This window comes from Caretta caretta, chromosome 5 (genome assembly GCF_965140235.1).
Source record: "Caretta caretta isolate rCarCar2 chromosome 5, rCarCar1.hap1, whole genome shotgun sequence".
NCBI lineage: Eukaryota > Metazoa > Chordata > Testudines > Cheloniidae > Caretta > Caretta caretta.
This window is the reverse complement of record NC_134210.1, coordinates 16,843,361-16,867,076: the sequence shown is the minus strand read 5'-3', so window position 1 is coordinate 16,867,076 and position 23,716 is coordinate 16,843,361. Positions and strand designations below refer to the sequence as shown.

At 40.8% G+C, this 23,716-nt stretch overlaps 1 protein-coding gene across 6 annotated transcripts in view; it reads right to left on the bottom strand.

Moving 5' to 3' along the window:
- Positions 1–23,716, bottom strand: part of SKA1 (spindle and kinetochore associated complex subunit 1) — a 43,725-nt gene that overhangs the window by 12,836 nt on the left and 7,173 nt on the right. For 4 of the 6 annotated variants that reach the window (XM_048851074.2, XM_075128364.1, XM_075128365.1 and 1 more), the window contains 4 exons: positions 15,077–15,178; positions 11,252–11,376; positions 9,296–9,387; positions 6,233–6,370 (listed from right to left, as the gene is read on the bottom strand). In XM_048851074.2, the coding sequence (XP_048707031.1) occupies positions 6,233–6,370; positions 9,296–9,387; positions 11,252–11,376; positions 15,077–15,164 (443 nt within the window). In that variant the 5' untranslated portion in view covers positions 15,165–15,178. The remainder of the gene's footprint in view (positions 1–6,232; positions 6,371–9,295; positions 9,388–11,251; positions 11,377–15,076; positions 15,179–23,716) is intronic. The other 2 variants (XM_048851072.2, XM_048851075.2) reach the window with 2 other exon arrangements.

Below are 23,716 nucleotides of genomic sequence, written 5' to 3'. Positions count from 1 at the left end.
AACTAAAGGGTTTCTAGTTCACATTAATGTAGACCAGTTTGACAAGAACTATGTTAACATGAACTAGGAACTTTTAGTTTGCATCTGCAGTGTGCACAGAGCGGAGCTACAGCGCAGCACTTTAGTGCTAACTATTTATTCACAGCCCCATAGTCTGAACTTCAGGGCAGTATAGACAAGCCTGAAGTGTCTGTATGGGCCCTGCTAATGTGCATCGAAAGTTTGCTAGTGTGGTTTGATCTACCCTGCTTTGAAATGAAAGTAGATCAGAGCACACTAGGGAACTTTTAGTGTGCAGCAGCAGGGCCCACACAGACACATGGAGTACGGCACACTAATGCAAGGTAGATTTTCACCCCAGCTTGCTCCAAACTAAGTGTTTGTGTAAATATGCCACATCCCCGCACTTCTCTGCTGAGGGTATCTCAGTGCAAGAAAGCATTTGGACTTTAATTTACGTATTAGAATATATTTCAAAACCTATAGTTGGGATATACAGTGTCCCAAAATTAATTCACAGAATTTCACTGTAACAATTTGAGAGTTCAGTTTAAATGTCATTCTGGCCAAGGTGTCTGCCACATGTTTTTTAATAATGATGGTTTTCTTCTGAGAGGCAGAGGACTAAATTAAAAACAGTCAAACAGCTTTAGAGGAAAGCAGTATACAGACATGTATTTGTTTTACATTAATTGCAATATAAAGGTTGAAATTTTAATGGCAGAGGAATCAAACCTGAAGTCTGCCCCCTGTAGGTGCAACTGGATCTTTCATTCCATGATCCCACAACATATGCAGAATTTTGCTTGTTTGTTTAAGGCTGTACAGAAAATGTGCAATTTCAACACAACAGTACAAACATTCTATTTAGTTATGCTGTCTTGCTGGAGAAGTAAAAGGTCAGCTTCTTTCCATTACAAAACTTGTACCAAGGCCCGTCTACAACAGGCAATCATCTGAGTAGTTGTTTCAGACAGGTTTCACAGTATTTTATTATTTACTTCCCATGTTGTGTGATCTTGTAATGAATGCATGCTGTAATGCCCACACAGAGAAGAAGAGCAAAGGCTGGTTAAGCCTCCCTTACATTTGAATATCCTGAATCATGTATGTGTGTGTGTGTGTGTGTGTGTGTGTATATATATATATATATTAAAGTAAATTGACAACAATGTTGTATGCTAAGGGCTAAGCCTACATCCGCATTGAGCACCCAAATAAGTGGCCTAATTTCAAATGTACTGAGCACTCAGTGCCCCCTGACCTCACATGACCATAAATGAAGGAATGAAATAACCTCAGCACATAACCCTTGAAACATCCTATCTTCCTCTAAGGAGACGAAGAGGAGACTGCTTCAGGGCAGTGTAAAGTGATAGCAAGTATGCTGTTGTCAGCAGGATTCAATAAATATTTTGTTCTTCAACAAAATTTATTTTATAAGTATGGCAACAGTCATACTAAACTCCATGACAGCTGTACAATTCTACAGAGCTGGTCTCTTGGAGTCCTGGTGCTCGCAAACCTCTGGCACAGTTAAAGATTCCTTATTCAAGGGGTTGGTATTTTTATGTGTGTCCTGTGGTCATTCCTGGCCACTACACAACAGTCAGAAACATGTCCTCTCACTGATAAATGAATGGTCTGGTTTAGCTATAATAGATATTGACACTGGGTTATACAGCATTAAAGTCATGCCTCCTCTCTGTCCCTGCCCCCTCTGAACTCCCCCCCACCCAAAAGTATTCTTTATAGAGAGGTCACTGTGTACTTTTATCTGGAAATGAAACACATACCTACATTTAAGTGTCTCATCCTAACACATCTACCACCAATAAACACATATCCACATATGCACCCCTCTGAGCTGAGGCCAAGCAGAATACATTTCAGACCAAGAGTTTAATAGTCTGAGAAAGTTACAATCAAATACACATTTGAAATGAAAATACCATCTCAGCCATAACTACTGTATCATTACCATAACACCATTGTATTCTTTCCAGATCACTAATTTTCTATAGAGATGATGGAAACTTTATCCCAAGTGAAAGACATGATGTGACTTTGAACCCTGAATCACTGTGATATCTACTACTGTTTAACAGAGAAGTTATTCATTAAAATTCTTTAAAGCTGCAGTATCAGATTAGCTTCTATAAATTTCTTACCATCACCACAATGGCAGACGTAACTACTTAAATTCATCCCAGACATTTAATTTGGTCTATGACCCTTTGAAGTACTCTTTGAGCACAATAGGGCTGGACACAGGAAAGCCTGATATGCACGTTGATATTGCAAAGTGTTAAGACAAACTAGGAACCTCCAATTCAAAGGTGATCATGTGTTTTTAAAGTCATGCGGGAAGCAGAGTGCTCAGTGTATATAGCTCTCATCTGAGATTCCAGTCCCAATTATTAGGTACCAAGTGAAATAGTGAGTTTGATGGTTTCCCCAGCTACACATTATAAAACTATCAAACAGAGAAGAATGTTTTTGTATTAATAGAAATTGTTCACAGTGACCCAAATCACCCCCGCCCCATGAACTGTCATCTGTTGTGCTATATAAATAGGCTTGGAAGGTTTAGATTTGTATTGGTAAATGTCAGTAAAAATCGATTTCACCACACACACACAAACTGACTTAAACATATTTCCATCAATAATAATCAAAATTTACAGACAAGCAAAGAAAGAAAAATGCTGCTTGAGAACTTTACTACAGTTTGATTTAAAGATATTTACTTTATATATTTTGATGTGATGTTGAAATTCTGTTAATTGTTATAAGCTTTAAGTTTTTGAATCTCAGTGTCTAGTCATTAAATAATTATCTGCCCCACTCCATAACTGAAATCAACAAAAAAAAAAATTAAAAATGCTTACAACCCATAATTTTGCACAACTGAAAATTTTAATTGATAAAAATAGAAAAAAAAGTTTAAAAATAAACATTGATATTTTCCATCAAATTGATGATAAAAATTGAATTCTACCAAGCCTATCAATAAAAATATTTCTATTTTATCAAACATTTGTATTGGACTGTAAATGCATACAGTACTTTAGAAACATACATAAACACACTCTGCCCTGAGCAATGGTGAATGGAAACTGCATTTATTCAGCTCTTTCCATCTTCAAAACACTTTATAATCATCTTCACCCTGCCCAATGAGATGCAGATTTATTAACCCCATTTTATAGGGGAGGGAAACCACCACTTCAAAGGTTAGTGGTGACCTGCCAAGGAAAATTATTGGGTCTGTGCCTTTTTTTGTAAATGTCTAGAAAAAGACCTTTCTGAATAATTTAGCACCCCCGCTTCTTCAATTTAGGGTTGAGACAACTCATAAATCTGAGGCTGCCCAAAAATCTTGCAGCAAAAGACAGAAACACCAGACTTAACATACCTGAAATTTAAACATACGAACAAATGAATAAACTTTCTGGCTTTCTTTATGCATCAATGTAGTGGGAGGGAAAAAGGCACAAACACAGTATTTTCCCTCTCTGCAGACTCATTACTTTTAGATCTTTTGTCCTCAGCCACCAAAAGAGAGTGTGTGTGTGTGCGCGCGTGTGTCAGAGATAGGCTTGTAACTTAGGAGGTTCTGATTCCCATTCCTATGCTCAGGCCACATGTCTAGTAACCAGGTATTTCATTACCAAGACCAAAAACCAGAAACAAGAGAACAATGCATCTTAAGCAGAAGCTACATGGGTAATCAAGAGTAATATCTGAAGAAAAACAGCAGCAGGTTCTCAGAACACCAGAGGGTGCTATTGCACAGCCAGTTAATGGGGGGAAATCTCAGCAACAACACTGTATGAATAGCCTTTCTTGCACTTAACAGAAGAACAGTGGTTCCAAGTTTAGGACACTAGGTCTTTTGGATGCAGATGACTGGAAAAAGCCTTCCACAGACTGTTCAGTATTTGGTCTGGGCTACCTTCCAGAGTTCAGATGTGAAAATAACCCTGCAGCTCCCCAGCAGTATCCCTCCATGACAGTAAAGCACCATGCATAGTTGTTATTTTGAAAAATGCTTTAGCAAAATCATGTGGCCTCAGGAAAGCTTTGCAGTTACTGGAACCGAGCCTCATGACCAAAAGCAATTTTAGTTTGCCAACTAAAGGATTAATAGTGAGAGTCATGTTAAAAAAAAAAAATCGTACTACTACAGAAAAGCTTCTACATGCGTATTAAAACACTATAGGTTATCATAACTGAATTTTCATCAAATTAATTTCTCTATCTGGGGGGTTTTTTACTTCTTTCCTCTGGGACAACAAAACCCAAATAGTCAGTTGCCCTTTTATTTTATAATAAATTACCAGTGGAAAAGGATTGAAAATCAGAAAAACTGTTTCACAAAAAATTTCAGAGTTGTTTCCGTTTTGCATGGTTTGAAATGGACCCTTTTCTGCCAAACTGTCATGGAGCTTTTAAATTGAAATTTTTCATTTTCTTAATCATTATTTAAAAATTATTTACCAAAAACATTTGGTGCTACTTATATCAGCGCCATAGAACCACTTTAGCAGGTGGTTCTTAAAAGGTGACTGTACAGAACCCTACCTGACACAGAGGAATCCAGGAACTGCAGTGATGCTTATATTAAGCACAGTCAGTGGTGCCAAGTCCTCAGCATTGGACTTGGTCAGCTCCGATGGATCTGGAGACCTCAATGCCACTTTGACTGATCTGACCCTCAGCACTTGTCTTGGTTGAATTGGCAGATCCAGGAACTTTCATCTGCTCATGTTGCTCACAAAACAAAGTTGGTTCTCCAGAGATGACAGTGCTGCATCTTTGCTACCAAATTCAGTTGACCCAGATGGATCCAGGGACCTCTGCACAGCACAAGGTCGACACAGAATCACTTTGAGCATGCTGTTCTCCAGAGTCCTTGGTGCTAGGACTCAATATTCGACTCCCATCAACCCAAATGGATCTGGTCACTAGTACCACTTTGGCCAGTGATTCTCTGGAGTCAAGAAGTGCCCTTCTGGCACAAACCGAACACTCAACCAAGACAGATGCACGGACTTCATTGCCACTTATGCCAAGCAGAATCTGAATTTATAGTGCTAGACTCACTTGACTAGGTCTAAAGAGCTTCCCTGGAGAGCAGGGGTGTGAAGTGACCTTTCTGCTTTCACAGCATCAGATTATTCCCATGCTGTATGGGCATCTTTCTCTGTATTTAGAAAAGTTTATTAATTGACAATCTAACGGTAAAACAAAAATAGCCTCGAATGGACTGAAGAAAAAACCACCATGTAAGAGCTGAGGATACCTAGTGTGATCTACACTCACTGCACCGTTAATGCCTAGAAGAAACTGAAAGGCATTTGGAGCTACTCCCCATTTTATACCTTTGGAACGATCTGTAAAGGATGAGTAAGGAGGAGTGAGTGGCCCCAATTGATGCTGCTCACCAGAAGATTTTGAAAGCTCACAGTGCAAGCTCCTTGAAACCACAAGTAGGAGTATGCAGAAGACACTCAAATATGAACTGAGTTTTCTTACTGAAACAGTGGTTTTTAAGAAACAAAGGGGCTTGTCTAGTCAAACAGTTAGTGCACAGCAAGCTGGGTTGTAAATCTACAGTGCATTACCATGCCATATACTAGCTGTCCAAGTGGACCCTGCTACTGTGCACTAACAGTTCCCTAGTGCTCATTGACCTACTCCCGTTTCAAAGCAGAGCGGATCAAAGCACACTAAGAAACTTTTAGTGCATGGTAGCGGGTTCACATGGACAGCTTATACGTGGCATGCTAATGCACTATAGATTTACATCCCAGCTTGCCGTGCACTAACTGCCTGACTAAACAAGCCCAAAAAGTTTCTATAATGAATTTAAACACAATTTTGATACAATTTTAGAGTAAAAGCATGACGGAATATTTCATAAAAATAGAATTTTTTATGAAATAGTGTTGACATAACTGTAAATCTAATTTTTGGAAAAAAGCCTTTTTAAGTGAAGAAACTATGAAAAGTTTTGACCAATTCTACTTACTAATCAATATCATTTATGATTCTCAAATACTGCAGCATTGTGCTGATTGGGGTAAACACCATTTCCACTGGAATCTTAAACATTTCATAAAGCATTCCGGTCACTCATTGGTTTTGTAAAAGCTAATTTTTCCAAAACCTAAATTTGGCTCCCATTTGTATCTGGCATCATCTAGGAAAACTCTTGCTTACTTACGCAGGAACACCTTCAAATTCCTGTGCCGTTATTAAAGGGGCTTCTTTAATAAATTTTGGCTCTTTCGCAGGTTTCTTTACACATTCAGGTTCTGCAACTTTACTTTGTTCTTCCGACTTCACAGTTAGTCCCACAGTGCTGTAAAATGAATGAAAATTAAGTATAAAAATAGCTGATAATCAGTAGTTATGAACATACCAACAAGTTACAAGATCTCTACTCACACAAATCTACAATTCCTTTTCTCCCACTGATTGACAGGACAAAATTACTGCGTTTGCAATAATATGTACTTTAATTGACTGTTCATTATACCTCTTCATTTTTCAGTTAGAGAGAGGCTGTTACCAGGCTCAGTTACAAGTTCAACATACCACTGTATTCCACAGAACATGAGAGGCCTTACTTTTCACCATTTGCTTGTGGCTCAAAAACACGAGCCAGGTTATGCACTTATTGGTCTAGTCATCAGACCCCTTTGAAACACAGGTTCAAAACTTGGTAAGACTGACTCACCCGTTTATCCTGTGATGCAAATAAACTGAACCTCATGCAGCGTACTGCGTAGTTCTTCTGGATAGGATCGGAAAAGCCACAGTTTCTCTGGGTGAACTTTACCAAACCCATGGTACCTTTTAAAAAATCTGCCCCACCAAGCTCCTCAGATCAATATCCTTAGGTAAAATCTGTTTCCCTTCTCCCCAGTGTTGTACTGCATGCCAGTCACTTGGCTGCCTCTGTTCTACACATTCCGGCCAGCAATATGAAGAGAATACGATTTATGTATTGTTTGCTCCGTGCTATGGTATTCTGTGGAATGAAAGTTGTCACGTAAACGTAAAAAAAAATCATTAAAATAAAGTTGAAGTGTTACATAATGAAAGACTGACTTGCAATTTTGGTCCCAGTGGCTAACAGTATGAGACAGTGGGCAAGCCACAGCACTCTATAATTATGTCCTGACGGTAGCAAAGGAGTGTAATATCAATGCAGCTGATGATCTGGGTTTGATGTCTCATTTAAAAGAAGGCACCTCCACCAGTGCAGTGCCCCACCACGAAGATAACCTGCTGGAGTATTAGTTCAGATTGACTGAAGAGGATTAGTGTCGCCTGCTGAATTAGCAATTAAATTCTCAAAAACTTTGTTCACACAGGGTTAAGTTTGCCCAGTTCTACCTTTTGCCCTTCCAGAATTTAGACAATGGCTAAACTTAAACCTCTGGAAACCAGGAAACACAAAGTTAAGGCAACACAATCTCATGAAGCTGGCAATAGCCACTGGGAATGGTTCACTAAGGATGGTGCAAAGGTTAAACTACCAAGTGAACTGATGGATTCACCACCTCTTGAGGTCTTCAAATCAAGTCTGGATGCTTTTCTGGAAGATATGCTTTAATCAAACACAGACTCAATACAGGAGTAATTGGATGAAATTCTATGGACTGTGTTATATCAAAGGTCAGACAGGTGATCTAATGGTGCCTTCTGGCCATAAAAATCTATAACAACTTAATAAGTAGACATGATGGACTAAAAGAACATGCCAATGTTTGCACTGTGTTCATCAGATTTGAACTGCAACATTTGTCTGCATGGACTCCAGCTTCATTGGGTGTAACGTCATTGAGTGGTGGAGTGATTGACTGGAGCAGCTTTGCAGAGCTGTGACCGTGATATGATGAGATATGCAAGTGCAACTTACGGAATCAAGTATGCCCCATTTCAGTGCTGGATTTTGTAGATTTGTGCACTTCAACTGACACAGAGTATGTTCTTGTCATGGGGATTGTCAGCAGTCTGGTGGCATACATGATAGCGGTCTTTGAAGCTTAATGAGAGGTAAGTGAAGGCAATGTCTCAGACGGAATCTGGTGGGCAAGGCTGAAGGAGTAGAAACATTTAACAAGTCTGGGGTAGTTTGTGTGGAGCAGGTTCAAGGGTTGTATGTAGGTAGCTCCTGTTCACTACATCTGACCTAAACCTGAGTTTTGCCTGAGCAAAGAGAAGATGTTAGACTTTGTCCTACAGTGCTCATATGCAGAGCCTTGTGCGGATAAAGAATTTGTATCCACATCTGCTCTATCCACAAACGGGGTCCGTGGATATCCGCAGATTTGCAGGGCACTGCTCATACGCTCTGTCCCCAAAATGTTCTGTAGCATCTGTTAGGGTACAGTGCTAGTATTTGTGCTACTGGTGTGTTGGGGCATCTCTTAAAAAGGACAGAGTTAAGGTTGCATTATGGGGGTGATGCACACCTTAAACTCTTCATTTCCTGGTTTTCAGAGGTTTAAATTTAGCCACTCTCCATTTTCTGAAAGGGCATGAGGCAGTACTGGGCAACCTTAATTCTGCAGTAACAAAGTTTTGGGGGTATTTCATTTCCCTGGTTTAAAAAAAAAAAAAAAATTTATCAGCATCTCCATGTACCATAGCCCAGCTCTTCCCCACCACTGCCTCTGGCTCCTTGTTAATGATTACCCTTTCAACAGAATGTGAACACCTCCACTTTTCCTGTATCATCCTGTCTCCTGTGTCTATGCCTGCCCCTCACAGCCCAGTTCTCCCTTCTCAGACTTCCTCTCCATGGAGACACAGATGTCAGCATAGGACCATGGGCTGACGAATTGGGGAGAGGGTGCAGGAACAGTGGTAAAACCTAAATCAAGTCAGTGCATACATTTTTAGAAGGGAAGGTCTCTGACCCCTTCCTTACAACTCCACTTTTCCTTGCACTGCGACAACAATCCCCTACATTCCCCATTCCCAACTGCTCTGACTTCCCCAACACTGTTTGGACACTGTTCCACCTCTTGCAACATTCCCTCCATCATGCCCTTTGCTTTGACCACTCCCACAACTCTGGTGCTCTGAGCACTGCACAAATACAGTATGTGGTAAGAAGCATTAGCACTCTAGATCTAACAGGAATGCTACTAATATATAGAACTTGACTGAATCCCAAAGATTTGTAGTTAATATCTAGTACTAGGAGCAGAGATATACAGATTTTTACACTGCCAGTGTCATCAGGAAATCTGCCTATTTGAGTAATACGCACCACTTTGGGATTGCTTTGGGCAGATGGGGAGGAATATTTTCACGGAGGTGCTGTGCTTCATTATAGTCCCTCTCAATAGACTCCTGCATTTCCTGAAAAGAAGAATATTGGACTCTTTCAGTATTTTTAGTTACCAAAAATGGGGCAATGGAAATGGTTCTGTTTACTACCTAGATGATGCGAGAATGACCCTTACAAATATGGCTTAATGTGATTAATGAACTTTGCTGTTTTTCCACTATAGACCCACACTCTAACTCCCCAGAAGCAATCAGTGGAGCCTAGAAATTTAACTGCTTTTCATTCTAAATAACTTGAGCCAGAGAAGCTGAGAGTGATCCAGTGGGGGGGAAAAAACCTAAAAAGAAGGTGGCCGCTGTAGCGAATAAAACTCTAGTTGCCACTAGCCAGAGAGAGAAGACAGGAAGAATAAAGCTGGCTGCAATTAAGAGTCAAGGAAGGAGTTCCAAGGACATCTCATTAGCATGCAAAAGAAGCCAAACTTCTGAGGTGAGGGCACTAGTGAGGTCACACCCAAAGACAGCTCTGAACATTTAGAATCAATTCTGCTCGTTTGTCATAATTTCATTGTTGTTCCTGACTTTTTATTACTAAGGACAGTTTTATGCAAACAGGAGATTTGTTTCTGAAGCTTTGTCTCTTCCTGCTCTTTATCCCTCAACCTGAAGTTATAATTTTGTGTGACATGATTATTTCCACAGCAACTAATTGCTTTTAGAGAATCATATTCCTACCAACACTGCCAGCAACTCTCTTGTAAATAAGATTTCAGTTTCAATCACTTGATTGACATGACAGGATACCCAAGGGTTGCCAGACTTACTAAACCAATCTCAGGGCATGGGGAAGTATGACAGAAAGGTACAGAAGTTTTACACAATGGATATATTTTACATTACTATCTGGCTCTGATTTGGTGTCAGGCTGCCATTGTCTCTTCACATCCTAAAGTTTTTTTCCTTACATGATTTCACCATTTCCTTTTATAAAGACAGGTTTCAGAGTAGCAGCCTTGTTAGTCTGTATCCGCAAAAAGAAAAGGAGTACTTGTGGCACCTTAGAGACTAAAAAATTTATTTGAGCATAAGCTTTCGTGAGCTGTAGCTCATGAAATCAGATGCATCCGATGAAGTGAGCTGTAGCTCACAAAAGCTTATGCTCAAATAAATTTGTTAGTCTCTAAGGTGCCACAAGTACTCCTTTTCTTTTTTCACCATTTCCTTGTAATTCTCCTATAATTAAGTTTGACTATCACTGAAATTTAAGAAAAACAATGTGACAGTATTTTCATACTAGAACTATGCTCATTAGAGGAGATATGTAATAAGAGCAACACATTAAACAGGTCACAGGAGGAGTCACAAACAAGTGAATACTGATGTATGAATTGAGGGCAAAGTGTATACAAATCATTTCATTGTCAGAGCCCAGATAACAGTGCTAGCAAATAGTTGTAAAATGAAAGAATATTCTGGGCAATGACATAGAAATAAACACACAACTTGCCCCGTTGGCTTCAGAAATCCTGGCTTCAATAACGGTTTGAGCAGATAACATGGACAATTATGGACACACATTTCAGTTCAGGTGCAGATTTCTTCTGCAGGAGAATAAGACTGCATGTGGCTAGCTGTGCCAGGAAGAAAGAAGAGTCTATTTCATAGGCAATATTTCCAGTCTGATGAGGGAAGAAAGGCCTGAGCCTAAGCCCATTGGCTCAGTCCCAAAATGCAAAAACAACAGTGATCAATATTTTGTTGTTGCAATGAATGCATTATACTTCTCTGCTCAACTCACTTGCTATAACATTCTCATAACTCAAAGACATACCACCTAACGACCCAGAAAGGAACCATTCTGGACAGGTCTGAAAGATTCCTTTAAAGCTTCCCATTTATATATTGGGATGCTACAAGCAGAACAAAATAAGATTACCTTGAGTGAATTCTTTAGTTTTTCTTGATGCTCAACTTCTATTTCCATTTTATTCAGGAGACCACTGAGGAGAAACATCTCATGCCCTATTTTACAGAGCACAGATTTCAAGGATGGCTCCTGACCTGTCAGATAGAGAGAGAGAGAGCATGCACGTAAAATTAAAAAAACAAAAACAAAAAAACCCACAAGTGTCTGGTTCGCACTATACACATCTCCCATCTCTATCTCCAAAAATTTTCTGCATTCCTTCCCTACTCCCTGAAATTCCATATCATAGTTCCCAACCTTCTGGCAGAGAATGGAAAGCACTGTTCTCTTTGAACAGGGGTTATTATTCTGTGGCCTAAAGTGCTCAGTGCCATCCTAGCAAGGGGGGTGAGAGCTGGAAATAGAATGAGTTAGATCTCAGCAAAACATTAAAACGCACTGCAAAATCAATCAATCAATATCACACACACACATAAACCCGTGTTAAAAGAACACTACTAAAGTTGCAAAGTCAAGCACTCAAAAGTTATGAAATGCCAGAATTAAGGTTGCCTGAGCAACCTGAATTTGGCCCCCTTGGCATATCCATTATGGTCCAGTCTATAATCAGATGATCACAGACAGTAGAATCTCAGAGTTACGAAGACCTTGGGAATGGAGGTTGTTTGTAATTCTGAAATGTTCGTAAATCTAAAAAAAAACACATTATAGTTGTTCTTTCAAAAGTTTACAACTGAACATTGACTTAATACAGTTTTGAAACTTTACTATGCAGAGAAAAAATGTTGCTTTTAACCATCTTAATTTAAATGAAACAAGCACAGAAAGTTTCCTTACCTTGTCAAGTCTTTTTTTTTTAGTAGTTTACATTTAACACAATACAATATTGTATTTGTTTTTTGCTTTTGTCCCTGCTGCTGCCTGATTGCGTGCTTCCAGTTCCAAATGAGGTTTGTGGCTGACAATTCGTAATTCTGGTGTTCGTAACTCTGAGGTTCTACAGTACCATTTTTTCCACAGGACCCCTGCCTCATTCAGCACACAGGACGAACCCGCGCTGGGGACGAATCCAGATTGTGTAGTACAGGAATCTTGTCCCCAGTCTCCTTGTCCAGTTAGTTCTCCTGACTCCTCATCCAATCTGCCTCTCTGCTTTCCACTACTGGCAAACTGCAATTTATCAAAGGCTTAGAATTTGTCCAAATTTGAGCCTATTTTCATGGGGATGGCAAAAGACACATCCTTGCCAAAAGGCTGTCCTCCTGCTCCAGAACAGGGGGGCACTAGAGCTATTCAAAGAAAAGTCGGTCTAAAGAGTGTTTGAACATGAGGAAAACAATGTATTTTCCCCTAGCCTTGTTCTCAGATATAGTTGAAATATTTTGCTCTGAAAATTGTCCTAAAAATATCAGCTTGAGGCAGACACCCCACAGGAAAAATTTCAGCCCAAACAGTTAAAGCTTCTCAGAGTTATAAGCAACTGAAAACAGGGTTTTACTATGGGAAGTGATGGGCAAACTTAATAATAGGCAGTACTACCAGCCCAATCTATAATGTAACTATTTACATAAAGAAAAAAGCCAAACAGTGAGATACAAATTTATCAATTAATAAATGGCTGATATTCCTAAATATAACTACTTATTTTGGTAGGTTTTCCCTAGATAAAAGGAAAAGGGCTAGAATCATTATCATCTCCTATTTAAGAACATATTCAAGGCCTCTCTGTTCCAGCTTGGAGTCAGAAAGAATTCTGCTTAACTTCGACTCACGGCCAATTCTATGATACTAAAGAATTAAAGTACTGCACTTTCTCACACTAAAGAAAATAAAGTTCTATGTGAGACTTCCCTTTTTCCCTCTCTCCAGCCCTCCCTGACCTTTCTCAACCTCTAACTCCCACAGGTTCCTTCTCCTCACACTATAGGAAAGCTAAGGTCTTCCCCTCCTAAAAGATAATGGATCCTGGATCCTTCATACCCCTACAGATGTTGCCCAGACTATCTTCTACTCTTCATCTCTGAACTCAGTGAATGCACTGTCTACAACCACTGCCTTGAATTCCTCTCCTCCAACTCCATCCATGCCCCTCTGGCTTCTGATGTCTCCACTCCACTGAAACTGCTTTCACTAAAGTTTCTAACGATCACTTCATGGCCACATTTCACCTCACCTCCAACATCTAGGATGGTGGAAAAACTAGTTTGACAGAGAGAGGTCAGATTTCTATCCATATACCTGTACTGTTTAAGGATGCTGGGGTTTTTTTTTGCTTTCTGTAACCATATGCAGTATTAACATTTTAAAAAAACCCCACAGCAATAGAACTGCCCCTTCTGTTCAAAGTTTGACAAAGAAGCCAAGGACTTATCATACACAGACAATTACTTACTCTTTTATGCCTACAGGTGATCTCCTGGGGGTTAGAGTAGATGCGTTTTAGGTGGGGCAGTATGGGAAAGCTTACTGTGTCACTGGCCATGCTGTATCTGTTCTGTGGATAAACCATCAGTCTAAAAGGCTGTCAGACTAGATCCATTCACTTGCCCAGGTTCTGTTTGGTATCCCCTGTAGTTCCCTGTTATTGTCCCTTTGATTCCACACTCTTGCCCTGCCTTTTTCTGGTTGTCCTCCATATTTTGTCGTCTTCTGTGTCTATTAAGCTCCTCTCATCTACTCAGAGAGCCCCAGCCCCTTCAGGTAGGTAAAGGAGACTGGCATGTTACACAAACACTAAATTATTGCATTTTTCACAGAGAAACATGCAATTTGGTCTCATGTAGGAGCTTGGTTGGTTTCCTCAGATTTACACAGTACATTTCCAAAAGAGAACACAGCTTTGGCAAGAAGATCAGTGTAGTGGGGTGGTTGCCCCACTCCATGAGAAAAAGGGCTAGAACAAGCCAGAGAGGCTGCGCAGATCAGCAGCCAATCAGCTAGGGCCTGTGGAGAGCCAATCAGGCCAAAGGGAGAGGCAGCCAATCAAGGCCAGGCTGGGTCCTATATAAAGGCTGTCTGGCAAAGGAGAGGGCAATCTCTCCCTGACTAGCAAGGGAGGAGGACTAGCCCCTGAGGTAAGGAGGTAGCACCTTGGACAGAGCAGTGCTGGGCAGGCTCGGGTGGAGTGGAGGAGAGCTCCAGCCCAGTTACCTGCCAGGCTGCGACCCCTGCTAAAGAGGGTTGAGAAGGTGCATAGGGCCAACGGGGAAGTGGCCCAGGGAAGGTAGGCGGACAAGAGGGGAGCGAAGGAGGGCAGAGAGAGGCTGCTGCTAGAGGGTCCCTGGGTCGGGACCCAGAGTAGCGGGTGGGCCTGGGTTCTCCCCTTCCCCTCCTTGCATTGCACCTGGCCACAGGGGAGTGTGGCTGAGACAGATTGCAACTTGCCCCTGAGGTGAGGGGCTAGACTTTGGGGTTGTGGTTGGCAACTGAGGCAGGTGCAAGATGAAGGACTATCGTTATCTTCCCCCAAGAAGGGGGTGAGAACAGAGTACGGGGCACTGCCGGAGGGCAGTGTCCTAAAGGGAATGCTGCTGAGCAGGAAGCAACGTGGGTCCCAAACCAGCAGAGCAGACAACGGGTGAGACACCACGCACAGAGGGCACCGCACAGCTGACTAGCTAATTACCAGAGCAACCAGCAGGAGGTGCCAGCGGTGGTGAGTCGTGACCCCGTTCCATCAACAAAAATTATTCCACAGTTGTACATAATAGTAAAATATCATCTTGAGATGAGCATTTAGATCTTCAATTCTTGATGGAAAATCCTTTACTAAATATAATTCACATACCCAGATACACTCCCCGGAATATAAAAACACGTACTGAGCTCTCTTACCCATGTTTCTTAACTGAAGAGTCTTTTTGATAGTTGAAATCTTCATGTTGATGTGAGAGCATAAATCTTCCAAATCTGAAGAGGCCATATTACACTACTGCTCTACAAACCAAAAAAAACCCATTGGTACATTTAAGATATCCACATTATAAGTACAAGGTTTTTTGATGGACTTTGTGCTGTGTATGGCCCCAAGTGCAACCGGCTGACCCCTCCATGCACAATGACAAGGGACAGCAATCGACAAAAGGGATATACTTAACCAGTGGTCAGAACATTCCAATTCGCTTCCTAATCACCCTTCCATATTTCTGAGGAAGCAATTAATGCTCTTCAAGAACACTGACTAAAAGAATTTGCATTAGCCACTATCTTGTATAAGACCATAGCAGCAATCAAGCAGATGTCACAAGGAAAAACACCTGGAATGGATGGCATTCCAGCAGAGATCTATAAGCAGGGTAGCTACCATACTACAAGGTACCTCACATTGCTCTTCTGCATTACCTGGGAGCAGAAGTCAGTGCCAGACGGTTTCAAGGATGCCAACGTTGTCTACCTCTATAACACTAGTTCTCAACAGGGTGGATTTGATTTAAATCACTAGTCAGGAAGACTATTTAATCATGGACTTCTACATAAAAGTGCATTCTTGTTGGTTGGTATAACCTTAATACATATTCTTCACAACTCAGATGTAGGTTTCATTTTTAGAAAGTACACACTATACATTTTTAAAGTGACTTATTTTGAAAACTTTTCAGATTAGTTTTACAGCTATATCAGAAAATGAATGATTGTTTGGTTATTTCATTTACCAAAGGTAATTGAAGCAGATATTTATGAAGTCATTGTGAACTATCATTAATATTTGGAGGATTTTCTTGCTATGCTGTATTAGGAGGAGGAGATCACCAGACAAACATTTAAATAGTTTTATTTAACTATTTCTCATCTCTATATATTTATTAATTTTAAAACATTTTTGCTGTTAACAAGCATGTTATCTCTGGGGACACAAATCCAGTTTGAGATCTGTAAAACTAAGCATCTGTCAGGGTTCATTCTGAACTCTGGGGTACAGATGTGGGGAGAATGACCCCCTAAGCTTATTTCTACCAGCTTAGGCATGAAAGACCCCCTAAGCTTATTTCTACCAGCTTAGGTTAAAAACTTCCCCAAGGCACAAATCCTTCCTTGTCCTTAGATGGGTACTGCTGCCACCACCAAGTGAGTTAGACAAAGATTCAGGAAAAGGACCACTTGGAGTTCCTGTTCCCCTAAAATATCCTCCCAAGCCCCTTCACCCCCTTTCCTGGGGAGGCTTGAGAGTAATCTACCAACCAAATAGGTAAACCAGGTGAGCACAGACCACACCCTTGGTTTTTAGTGTCCTAAAAAACAATCATTCTTAAAAAAACAGAACTTTATAATAAAGAAAAAAAAGTAAAGAAGCACCTCTGGAAAATCAGGATGGAAGGTAATTTTACAGGGTAATATTTAAAACACAGGATTCCCCTCTAGGCAAAACTTCAAAGCTACAAAAAACAGGGATAAAGCTCCCTCTTAGTACAGAGAAAATTCACAAGCTAAAACAAGAGATACTCTAATGCATTTCATTGCTATTACTTACTATTTCTGTAGGTTTAGATATATCATTCAGTAGGAGCTTGATTACTTGCTTTGTCTCTCTCTGTCTCCAAAGAGCACCCCAAAGTCCAAAACAAAAACCTTTCCCCAAAGATTTAAAAGTATCTTCTCCCCTTATTGGTCCTTTTGGTCAGGTGCCAACCAGGTTATCTGATCTTCTTAACCCTTTACAGGTAAAGGAGGAATTTTATGCTACCTGTAGCTGTATGTTTATGACCGCATCACTGATATCTTCTAGACCAGGGGTGAGCAAACTATGGCCTAGGGGTCGCATCTGTCCCTCCAAATGTTTTAATCTGGCCCTTGAGCTCCCGCCAGGGAGTGGGGTCTGGGCCTTGCCCCACTCCGTGTGACTCCTAGAAGCAGCAGCAGCAGCATGTCCCCCCTCTGGCTCCTACACGTAGGGGCAGCCAGGGGGCTCTGCATGCTGCCCCCGCCCCAGGCGCTGCCCCCAAAGCTTCCATTAGCCAGGAAGACTTCTCCATGTTCTCCCAATGGGAGCTACAGGGTGGTGCCTGTGGATGGGGAAGTGTGCAGAGCTGCCTGGCCACGCCTCCACATAGGAGCTGGAGAAGGGACATGTTGCGGCTTCTGGGAGCTGCTTGAGGTAAGCACCTCGTGGAGCCTATACCCCTGACAGCCTCCTGCGCCCCAACCCCTCCATCCCAGCCCAGAGCACCCTCCTTCACCCCCAACGCCTCATCCCCAGCCCCCCCAAAGCCTGCACCCCCAGCCATAGCCCTCACCCCATCCTGCACCCCAACCCCTAATTTCATGAGGGTTCATGGCCCGCCATACAATTTCCATACCCAGATGTGAACCTCGGGCCAAAATGTTTGCCCACCCCTGTTCTAGACTGAGCACTGATAGAAAGATTAACCTAAATCTATACAGAAGTCCCTGGAATCCCATAAGATTGGGTCCCTAATCCATGAACTATTGGAACTCATTTACAAACCTTAAACACTACATGAATATATTGTCTCATACTATAGAATTAGAATTTATAATCCCTATTCCATGATGAGATCTCTTTGAGCTATAATGTATATCTATCTTTAATCGGATTTTTTTGATAATGCTTTGAGGGAAAAAAGCAATTTAAATTTTTTTAAAAAAATTTAAAAAATCATTGATTTTTATCCATTTTGGTTCTCAATCTATTTACCATTGTAGGCCGCATATGCAGCTCTCTGTGTTGTATGGACCTCATCCACACAATATATATACTACCTGTATGGCCCTGAGGATGTCACATGGGCCACAGCTGTGTGCTGATTGGGCCACAAGTGGCCCGTGGGCTGAGAACCACTGCTCTATAAAAGATAAGACGCTAGGACAACTCTCTGTTGCTGGGAAAATTCTTGCACAGGTCATTTTGGATAGACTTAACACCTATCTTGTGGAAACCGTCCTCCCACATTCTCAATGTGGATTTCAGTCTGGAAGGAGCACCATAGACATGATCTTCACAGCCCCTCGGCTTCAGGAAAAATGCTGGGAGCAGAACCGTGGCCTTTATATGGTGTTCATTGACTAAACTAAAGCTTTTGACTCTAAGTTTTGAGAGATTCTGAAAACTTCTGTTCATCTTTGGAGGTCTTGCAAAGTTTATTTCTCTCATTCAGTCCTTCCATGATGAGATGATGGCTGGAGATATGGAAAATGGTGAGATATCAAACCCCTTCTTAGTGCCCAATGACCTCAAACAAGGTTGCATGCGAGTTCCACACCCCTTTCCAACCCTTTTTTTCACAATGCCTATAGATGTATTTCATCACATTGACAGTATTTATCCAGTTCCACACTGATGGGAAGCTATTCAAATCTGCAACGCTTCTGTGCTCGCACGACAATGGAATATTTACTAATTAAGGAGCTTTTATTTGCTGATGACTGTGCATTGCTTGCTCACTAAACTGATGACATTCAAGTTATAACCGATCACTTTGCTTGTGTAATCGATCATTTCAGTTTCACAATCAGCCTAAAAAGAAACTGAAGTACTGTACCAACCTGTGCCAAGGGGATGCTCATACCTACCTTAAGATCAACAAAGCTCCTCTCAAGTTCATGGAGAAGTTTTGCTACCAAGGTAATATGCTGTCACAGAATGCCACAATTGATGAGGAGATTACCTATCCCATTGTAACCGTGCCTTTGTGGGTCACAACTGAGAATACCAAATTCAGGACAAACTGCTGAGAGAAAGGGCAGCTACTCCAAAACTGATGTATATTCTCCTATAAAATATACCAAACCAGCAACAAAAGTAAACTTCTGTTTCTCCACACTGACTAACAAGAAGTCAGAAAAGCAGTTTTCTTAGATATTCCAGTCCTTTATCACCACCAAAACCACTAGACTTAAAGATGAGGGGTTCTTTAAAATCAATTTCATCAAATGAAAGGTTCTTCTGAGTCAAAAGGACCAGTCACACACCCAGGTCAATATATAACTCAGATCTGACCCAGTAATCATGCTGTTGCCAATCCTTTAGTATCTAAAAATCTAAAGGTTTACTGATAGAAAATTAAAATTGGTTAAAAGAATCAAATGCATATAATAACTGCAAAGTTCTTGGTTCAGGCTTGTAGCAGTGATGGAATAAACTGCTGGTTTAAGTCAAGTCTTTCATTGCTTCCAAATCATTGGAAAGTCCTCAGTCCCTTGGTTAGAATGCTCCCATTAGCGTAAGTTCATAGCCCAGAGGTTTGACCAGGAAAGAGGAAAAATTGAGATGTTTCCAGCGTCTTTTATAGCTTCTGCCATGTGGAGGGAAATCCATTGTTTCAAACAATGCCCTCAGCACAGTTAGTGGAAAATTACAGGTAGCAAGATGGTGTTTGGAGTCACATGGACAAGTCACATGTCCATGCCTGATTTTGCTTAGTCACAGCAGGAAAGTCCATGAAGTGTATATTGGGGTCTCCCATGATCTATTGTGAGTTAAGTGTTCCTTGATGAGCCACTTAATTTGAATAGTCCCTTCAAGATGTGCAGGCTAAATACCTGGTGGGTGTTACCCCAGGAGCAAACATATTTGAAATACAGGTATAGAGCCAATGCCCATAACTTCAAATACAAAAATGATACATGCATACAAATAGCATAATCATCTTCAGCAAATCATAACCTTTCCATAAACACCTTGCTTGACATGATTTGTACAAGATTTGTTGCAATTATATAACAGTAATAGCAACAATGATCTACATGGTCATATTTAATCAGTCACACACACATCCAAGGCCAGCTCCATGTCTGGAATGCTGTCACACCACCGATGGAATGATAGGGGTATCAAAATAAGCACGAAGCTAAATTTCTATTCTTTTTCCAACTCTTCTATATGGTTGTGAGATGTGGACAACATATCACAGGTTCATATGTGCTGTCTTTGGTCTGTTTGCAAGGTCAAATGGTGGGACAAGATTTCCAGTACCAAAATTCTTAATGTTGTTGGATATCTAGCATTCAAAGCATGCTCATAAAAGTTCAGCTGCGTTGGTCCGGGCATCTTGTTCATGTGGTCAATTCGAGCACACACAAGGCCATATTTATGGTCCGCTAAAGCCAGGCACCCATTTTCATAGTGGCCAGTACAAACAATATAAAGTATCAGGGGGTAGCAGTGTTAGTCTGTATCCACAAAAACAACAAGGAGTCCAGTGGCACCTTAAAGACTAACAGATTTATTTGCGCATAAGCTTTTGTGGGTAAAACACCACTTCAGATGCATGGATTGAAAATTACAGATGCAGGCATTATATAATGACACATGAAGGGAAGGGAGTTACCTCACAAGTGGAGAACCAGTGAGAACTTGTGTAACTTCTGTAATTTTCACTCCATGCATCTGAAGAAATGGTGTTTCACTGGTTCTCCACTTGTAAGGTAACTCCCTTCCCTTCATGTGTCATTATATAATGCCTCCATCTGTAATTTTCACTCCATGCATCTGAAGAAGTGGTGTTTTACCCACAAAAGCTTATGCCCAAACAATATAAAAACACACTGACGTCAAACTTGAAAGCATGTCTGGCTCACCCCAGCAACTGGGAGGCAACAGCCCATGACAGGGCAAGGTGGCAGAAGATGTGTCATGTCACCACTAACTGCTCTGAAGCAAGGCACATTAACACTATGTGAAAAAACGTGAACAGCACAAAACAAGTATGCTACAGACTGCAATGGTCATGGACAGTCTTGTCTGTCCCACATATAACCGTGTTTCCAGTTCTCACATTGGTCTGACCTCACATATACATATTCGCCAATGGCATTTGCTGAATCCTCATATGTTAACATCAACATGAACTCCAACATAAGTACTAGTTATGCAAATAGAATTTAAAATGTACACTGCTTAGACAAAAAGTGAAAGGGAATTTCACCTAGTTTTTCCTGAAGCAGCAGACATAGTAAACACTATTTAGCTGAGCAAACTGAAAGCAGGGCAGGGAGTATACTGAGGTAGATGGTAAACTAGAGAAATCTGTGTGCTTGAACTCTAAAGATAAAATACTAGTATTAGTCCTTAGATTTATGGGACTGTATTGGCTCCCTCTAGTGGTTAACTAGAACTGCAAATTACGGGTTTGGTGTGGTTGGTTTTATAACACACTAGTGCAGGGGTTCTCAAACTGGGGGTCGGGACCCCTCAGGGGGTCGTGAGGTTATTACATGGGGGTCGCAAGCTGTCAGCCTCCACCCCAAATCCTCCTTTGCCTCCAGCATTTATAATGGTGTTAATAAATTAAAAACACTTTTTAATATATTTAGGGGGATCGCACTCAGAGGCTTGCTATGTGTACAGGATCACCAGTACAAAAGTTTAAGAACCACTGCACTAGTGCATAGGTTGGCCAAACATGCATGATACTTGGCAGAGCTACTCATATTATGCTCACACATTTGAAAAGTCTTTCACATATTGCCAGAGAATTGGTAAAATGTCACACTCATATAAGAGACAGCTTATTTAAGAAAATTCAGATGGGAAAATCTTAGACCCTAGATTCCCAGTCAAAAAACTTAGAGGAGTTAAACTTGTAAATATGTATAAGGGGAAAAAAAAATTTTCAATAAAATCACTTGGGGTTTAAGAAACACAAATGCTTGAAAGCCAGGATTCATTGTGTATGCGTGGGGGGGCTTCCTAAAGCATAATGGATAGCATGCACATGTTGGAACTCTGCAGTTTTAAAAATGTATATATCAACCACTTTTAATAACTACAAAATTCCCCTACTTATCCTTCAAGTAGCCAAAGGCACTACTCCTCACCAAGGATGACAACACACATACACAAATTTTGAGTTTCTAGGCTAAACTATTTTGTATATTACAAGTCAAAAATTATTTCTCCAAACTTGTTCATCTTTTTAAACCCACATCTCTCAAACGCATTGCCCAATTTACCTCGAACTTTCCTGGGGGTGGGAGGGGAGAGGGGAAAAATCTATCCTGCCATAAAAATCAAACGTGAAATTTCAGGTAGATTGGTTATGATTAAGCCAAAGAAACAAAGGGAATTGGTGAAAGTGGCAGAAAAATCTATAGTGTAGACGTGGCCTTTGGATTTACTGACTCAGTCTTATGGTCAGTCTGTTCAAACGCAGTGATCTATTCTGACACACCAAAACCCTATTTAAAAGAGAGGAAGCAGCTGCCAGAGTATTTACAATGAGGGGCCATGAACTTTGGAATTCACATCTCCCCTTGATCCAGAGGATCCCAATTCTGTCAATCTTCATGGCACACCACTATGCTCACTGTCTCCCTCGGGTTTTTAGCTAGGGAGTGGTGTGCTTAAGACTGGGATGTCTCAAAAACTGGCATTTACATAGACTGCTGAAAGGATTAAAACTCTGAAAATATATTTAGAATAAAATTAGAAGACCAACTGATTTATTACAGATACAGACACAATGCAAGGTATACAATAGAATAGTTACTCCTATGCAACTAAATCTCTCCCCATGAGTATCTGGGATGTACTGCTAATTACACCTAGTTATTTCTATTGGACTTGCTTCCTGTTTCCTTACAAAACCTTTTACTATATATTCATTCTTGCTGACACTGAATATGCAATCATTCCTAGAATATATATTCTTAATGAATGCCTATTTATTCTGCCTCAAATCCCATATGCTCTTCTTAGCCTTTCGAATGCCACAGTCAAAACGGCCAACTTTTCACATATTAAAGCGATGAGTGGTGTTTGTGAATTAAGATTAGGGCCAAATCACACTGTATTTCTTCAGATTAAACTTCCGCTGAAGACACACGGGGGCCCTAAATAAAAATGACCTTTGGAAGTGATCCAAGGTTTATTTTCCACACCTAGACTTATTAGGATGATGATCCTAATAAGATTCAGAATGCACCTGGCTCCTCTGTCAGTGTCCCATACTTGTTCCCGGTTCTAGCAGCATTGAGCCCATTGACATCACACTGTGTCAAGTCTTTTTTTTTTTTAAAGTTGTCATTTTAATGTCTACTGTAGTCAAGACAATTAGGGCTATATGCTATGTCCTCAACCTACCCCAAAGCTCCCAGTTTTAGACAGTCAAGTAACTCTTAAGTGGACCTTCGTACTTAAATAGCTAAATGCTTTCCTAAGTTAGTACAATATTTTTTTCCCTCTAACTCCTTTCACAGGATTGTAGAAATGTAGGGCTGGAAGAGACTTCAAGTGGTCATTTAGTCCAGTCCCCTGTGCCGAGGAGGCAGGATTAAGCAGACCTAGACCATCTCTGACAGATGTTTCTTTCAGTTTATAGCAATCGTAGGCCAGGTCTAAACTACGAACTTTGGTTCACACAAGTGCCCATGAACAGAAAGTAGTGACATCAGTGACTATCCAATTTCCTTAGGGCACTGAGGACGTTGCTCATTTTCTTGTTTCTCCTCCATCTGGCTGCAGAGCTTTATGGCCTGTCAGTGTTACAAGCTGCTACTGTTCTCCTCACCTGCGACCCC